General features: G+C 52.5%; 1 protein-coding gene across 1 annotated transcript; it reads right to left on the bottom strand.

Moving 5' to 3' along the window:
• Positions 1 to 2593: 2593 nt before the first annotated feature.
• INSL5 (insulin like 5) lies at positions 2594 to 5212 on the bottom strand. The gene is made up of 2 exons (XM_056497971.1): positions 4975 to 5212; positions 2594 to 3276 (listed from the first exon to the last, which is right to left on the bottom strand). Exons 1-2 carry the CDS (start codon positions 5147 to 5149, stop codon positions 3047 to 3049), a joined length of 405 nt encoding a protein of 134 aa, XP_056353946.1. The 5' UTR covers positions 5150 to 5212; the 3' UTR covers positions 2594 to 3046.
• Positions 5213 to 6000: the final 788 nt, after the last annotated feature.

The raw sequence follows: 6000 nt of genomic DNA, 5'->3' as shown, positions 1-6000 counted from the left end.
GTGAGGGGAATGGAGGCGGGAATGTGAGGGGAATGGAGGCGGGAATGTGAGGGGATGAAGGTGGATAGGGAATGAGAAGGGATGAAGGCGGGATCGGGAATGTGAGGGGATGGAGGCGGGAATGTGAGGGGATGGAGGCGGGAACAGGAATACGGAGGGATGGAGGCGGGATCGGGTACGTGAGGGGATGGAGGGGGAATGTCAGGGGATGGAGGCGGATCGGGAATTTGAGGGGACGAAGGCGGGATCGGGAATGTGAGGGGATGGAGGCGGGAACAGGAATACGGAGGGATGGAGGCCGGGAGTGTGAGGGGATGGAGGCGGATCGGGAATGTCATGCAATGGAGGCGGATCGGGAATGTGAGGGGACGGAGGTGGATCGGGAATGTCAGGGGACGGAAGTGGGATCGGGAATGAAGGGGGACGAAGGCGGGATCGGGAATGTGAATGTGAGGGGATGGAGGCGGGAATACGGAGGGGATGGAGGCGGATCTGGAATGTGAATGTGAGGGGATGGAGGCGGATCTGGAATGTGAGGGGATGGAGGCGGATCGGGAATGTGAATGTGAGGGGATGGAGGCGGGTCGGGAATACTGAGGGGATGGAGGCGGATCGGGAATGTCAGGGGATGGAAGTGGGATCGGGAATGAAGGGGGACGAAGGCGGGATCAGGAATGTGAGGGGATGGAGGCGGGAATACGGAGGGGATGGAGGCGGATCGGGAATGTGAGGGGATGGAGGCGGATCGGGAATGTGAGGGGATGGAGGCGGGTCTGGAATGTGAGGGGATGGAGGCGGATCGGGAATGTGAATGTGAGGGGATGGAGGCGGATCGGGAATGTGAGGGGATGGAGGCGGGTCTGGCGCCCGGCGGGCGGGCCCCGCTCCCGGCCCGCCTCCCCGCCGCAGCTGAGGGCGATGGAGAGCGGCCACACTTCCAGTGAGCCCGGCTCGGGCAGCTCTCGATTGCCCCTCCAAAAACCCCTCAGCACTTGGGGTTTTTCCTCCATAAAGCCGAGCTGGGCCCGCAGGGCCTGGCGGGCGCTTCCCGGTGGCGGCGATCCTGAGGGAGGAGCCCGGGCCGTGCCGGCGGCCAGAGACATCGCTCAGGTGGGACACTGGGCTCCAGATACCCCCCAAATACTGATAAAGTGTGGGATAAAGGATAGGGGTGGCCAGGGACATCGCCCAGGTGGGACACTGGGCTCAAAATATCCCCCAAATAATGATAAAGTGTGGGATGAAGGATAGGGGTGGCCAGGGACATCGCCCAGGTGGGACACTGGGCTCCAAATATCCCCCAAATACTGATGAAGTGTGAGGTGAAGGATAGAGGTGGCCAAGGATATGGCTGAGGTGGGTCATTTGTCTTCATGCCTCAAATATTACCATTACCATACTCAAATATTACCAAAAATTACCATAAAGTGTGAGGTGAAGGCTGGGAGTGGCCAGGGACATCGCTGAGGTGGCACATTTGTCCTCATACTTCAAATATCCCCCCAAAATACTGATAAAGTGTGAGGTAAAGGCGAGAGGTAGCTGAGGACATTGCCCAGGTGGGACACTTGTCATCATGCCCCCAATATCCCCCAAAATGCTGATTAAGTGTGAGGTAAAGGCTGGGGGTAGCCAAGGATATGGCTGAGGTGGGTCATTTGTCTTCATGTCTCAGATATCCCCCCAAAATTCCCATAAAGTGGGAGGTAAAGGCTGGGGACAGCCAAGGACATCACTGAGGTGGAACATTCAGCCTTGTGCCTCAAATATCCCCCAAAATGTGCATAAAGTGTAAGATAAAGGCTGGGGTGGCTGTCGAGGTGCTGGTCAGGGTTGCTCAGAGGGGGTGCAGATATCTAGGAGTTAATTAATAGATTTACAGACTGGTTTGGGTGGGGAGGGACCTCAAAGCTCAGCCAGCCTCACCCCTGTCATGGCAGGGACACCTGAAACTGTCCCAGGCTGTTCCAGCCTGGCCTTGGACCCTTCAGGGATGTGACAGCCACAGCTTCTCTGGGCACCCTGTGAACAATTCCTAGGGCCTCCCCTGGCACAATTCCTTCCCAATATCCCATCCATCCCTGCCCTCTTGTCAGCTCAATGCCCTTCCCCCTTCCCCTGCTGTAAATCCATCCCCATTTTTGACCTTATGTGGATTTTTGAATTAATTTGTTTTTCTCTGCAGGCTGTCAGAGCGCTGGCAGTGCCCAGGTACAGGGTGGTGCTGGTGGCACACGTGGGGCAGTGGGTGAGCAGAGCCTGCAGGTGCCTCTGGGAGCCCAAGAGTGACACATTTTCCTCCTACTTGTTCAAAAACACCTTCTGTTTGCTGTGGCAAATGTCTACAGTGTGTATTTTGAATAGGGAGGTAGCAGAGTTGAACAGCAGCAGAGGTGAATACTCAGCCAGCTCTTCCTGTCTCTGTTGTAGAAAAGATCTGTGAAGGACCAAGGTACTCTCACCTGCTTTGGATGAGGAGTTTTCTCTGGGAAGTGGTTTTCTCTTTTCTCTGACACAGTTTTGCAGCTGATTGCTGCTCTCAGCACTTGGCCTGGAAAATATTTTCAGAATATTCCCTGTAAGTAGAGTTTTCCCTGTTCTCCTCCAGGGGACATTGCTGGAAGCATCTGGAGTAGGAAATAAACCATGAGTTTTGCCTGCCTGGTTTTGGGGCTGGTGCTGATGGTCCCAAGTCTCTCCTGGTGCAGCTATTCCCCACTGACCTTGCTCTGAATCTGAAACCAGACCTTTTGCTGCCCCTATTTCCTGCTGTTAGATTTCCCTGATTCAGAGAACAAACCCATCACAAATTGCTTATTTTATTACATTTCAGATGCAAAGCTAAAGAAACACTTCATGTGCTCATGACTCAAAGTTTAATCCACTGTAAAAACTGTGAAATGCAGACAACCTGAAGCCACTTGCTGATGTGCACTGTGACATGTAACACCCAAAAGCTACAATTAAAGAGCACAACTGGAAGAGCTGTGGGTCATGTCATGATTGTTTTAATCCTGGGAGCTGTGCCACCCTGAGCTGCTGCATTTCAGCACAGGGAGCTGATCTCTCTCCTGCTGCAGCCCACGTTGCAGCAGGATGTGGCCAGCAGATCAGCTGCCTCACGTTTGTTCAGCACAGAAGCTTTGCTGCTGTTTTGCAAGTCTTGCTCAGGTTTGACCTCCTGGGGTTCTTTGCTGTGGATCCCCAGCTCTGGCTGTGATGAGAAGTCAGAGTCACCCTCGTCCTCGTGTGGGAAATGCTGGAGGTTCTCACTCTCTGTCACGGGAAAATGAGAAGTTAGAAGTTGAAAAATGAGTAATTAATGGTTTTTATCTTTACCAGAAAGACAGACCAAGCTACAGGCAGGGAGCTGAGTGTTACCCTCTGATGTGGGCAGCTCATCACTGTGAGGAACAGTCTGTGATCAGTGTGGTGAAACTCAGTAGTTCAGGGATTTGTATTGAAGAGTGTCCTGTGTTGCTTGGAGTCTTGCCTTGATAGATTTGCTTCTCCAGGAAAAACTGGGATTTGATGTGTCAGAGGCTCTTGACCAGCATTAAGCTGGACCTGGGGGAGTTCCTGAACTGCAGGTGTTGCATTAAAGCATCAGCTGCCCCAAAATTCTGGGTGTTCCTACAGAAATCGTCATCCAGCTGCAGTTGAAACAACTCAGTACAGCTGGGCCTTGTGCAGTCTCTGAGAGTGTAGTGATTCTCATTTAGAAGCAAGGTTCTTCAGCAGATTTTGGGTGTTGTTGCCCATATCACTTTTGTATTTGTTTAAAGCTGCTGCTACAATAGAATTTTCCAGAAATGCAGATGTGGGAAGTGCAGAAAGCTTCTATTGCTGTCATCTGCCTCAGTTATTTTCTTTTTCTCTATTTCTGTTTTTCTCTATTTCTATTTTTCTTTTTCTCTATTTCTCTATTTTTCTATTTCTATTTTCCTTTTTCTCTATTTCTGTATGCCTATTTCTCTTTTTCTCTATTTATTTTAATCTGTCAGAGTACAGATTTCCAGCTGGGCGTGTAATGGTTGAATTTCCTGACTGTCAAATCAAAATTTTCTCATATCAAAAAATCTGCTAATAAGCATAAAAATACACAAAAGCATTAAATTGCAGAGCAGATATTCAAGATGCTCCAATGACAAATTTCATAAAGTTTCTGGTTTCTAGTGGGGAAAGTGAAGGCTGCAGTAAGACACTTGCACCAACTTCAGCAAAACTTGTCACTGCCCCTCGAAATGTGGTGGCAGAGAGATTTTCAGTGGCAGCCTTGCCTTGCATCCTGCTCCTCAGGTGAGCTAAATTATTTTTCTTTAGCAGAATAGCCCAGGAAGCTGCAAGGAGAGGGAAGGAGGGGAGCTGCAGCTGCTTGTTGGCTGCCTCCCAGCACGGAGTGTGCTGCAGGGATTGAGGGGAGCAGGGCATGTGCAGCTTAGTGATCCCCTGGGATCCCCTGGGATGCCCTGGGATCTCCTGGGACGCTCTAGGACGCCCTGGGATCCCTTGGGACGCCCTGGGATCCTCTGGGATCTCCTGGGACGCCCTGGGATCTCTTGGGATGCCCTGGGATCTCCTGGGACGCTCTAGGACCCCCTGGGACGCTCTGGGATCTCCTGGGACGCCCTGGGATCCCCTGGGATCTCCTGGGACGTCCTGGGATCCCCTTGGGATGCCTTGGGACGCCCTGGGACGTCCTGGGATCCTCTGAGACGCCCTGAGATCTCTTGGGATCTCCTGGGACGCCCTGGGATCTCCTGGGACGCCCTGGGATCTCTTGGGATGCCCTGGGACCCCCTGGGATCTCCTGGCATCTCTTGGGATGTCCTGGGATCTCCTGGGATCTCCTGGGACACCCTGGGATCTCTTGGGATGCCCTGGGACCTCCTGGGATCCCCTGGGACGCCCTGGGACGCCCCGGGGTGTGGCTGCAGCGGGCAGGGAGGAGCCTGGCCGTGCGGCTGTACTCACCCCGCAGCTCCTGCTGCTCGCTGAGCTCCCTTTTCCAGCGGGAGCCGCCGCAGGTGAACACCACGGCTCTGATGAAATCTCTCCCGCAGAGCCTCACCTTGCTGCCTTCGCCCTGCCCGTGCTGTGCCAGCAGCAGCAGAGCCAGGCAGCCCAGTGCCAGCACCGTGCCCCTCATGCTGCCAGCTGCGGGCAGGGCAGGAGGGAGCCAGTGGCGAGTTCTGCTGGAGCCTTCCCATTTATACTGGAGCTCTGTCCACTCCACTGGGCAGCAGCTCACTCGGAGGGTGGCAATGTTTGCTAAAAACAAATAAACTGCTTGTTTCTGGTCATGTTTGAAGTGCTTTGGGATGTCAGTCAGGTATTAAAGAGTGCAGAAGTCTTTACTGGGAACACCTGAGGTGTGACACGTTTATGGGGTATGGCTTAGGTGGGTGCAGTCCATGTGTGTTCTGCCAGAACAGGAGGGTGTTTGTGACATGGTTTGGTGTCTGTGTTCCCTGATGCCCATCCTGACTGGGGTCTTTTTGTGTTGGTGATCCCAAAGAAAAATGGAATTAACTCCTTGCCATGGTGTCTGTGTGCACCTCTTCATTCCCCCACCTTGTTTACTGCTAACTGTGGATGCTTGTGGGGAAAACCCTGCCAGTGCCAAGCACTGCTGACAAAATCCACCCCAGAGGGGGTTTGGGGCAGATATTGGTATCCCAGCCAGGATTCCCAGTGTGCCAAGAGATAGGACATGATCCTACAGCACATGAGTCTGCTCTGGGAGGAGGGCTTGGTTCTGAGTTACTGGTTCCTAACATTGTATTTACATTTCTATAAAAAATCCTTGCAATAAAATGCCTCTAGGAGGAAATTTCTCAATTATATGGTCAGAAATTCCGTGTTTAAGGACAAAATAGATGAGGAACTTTGGAGATCTTGAGCCCTTCCTAGCACCACGAGGATTTTCCAGCACCATAATGTTACAGGTAATTAATTTTCACTGTCTGCAGGGTGGGTTATGATGTGTTACAGAAAGCT

Source organism: Oenanthe melanoleuca, chromosome 8 (genome assembly GCF_029582105.1).
Source record: "Oenanthe melanoleuca isolate GR-GAL-2019-014 chromosome 8, OMel1.0, whole genome shotgun sequence".
Lineage (NCBI taxonomy): Eukaryota > Metazoa > Chordata > Aves > Passeriformes > Muscicapidae > Oenanthe > Oenanthe melanoleuca.
Note: the sequence above shows the minus strand (reverse complement) of the source record. Positions and strands in the feature narration are given on the sequence as shown.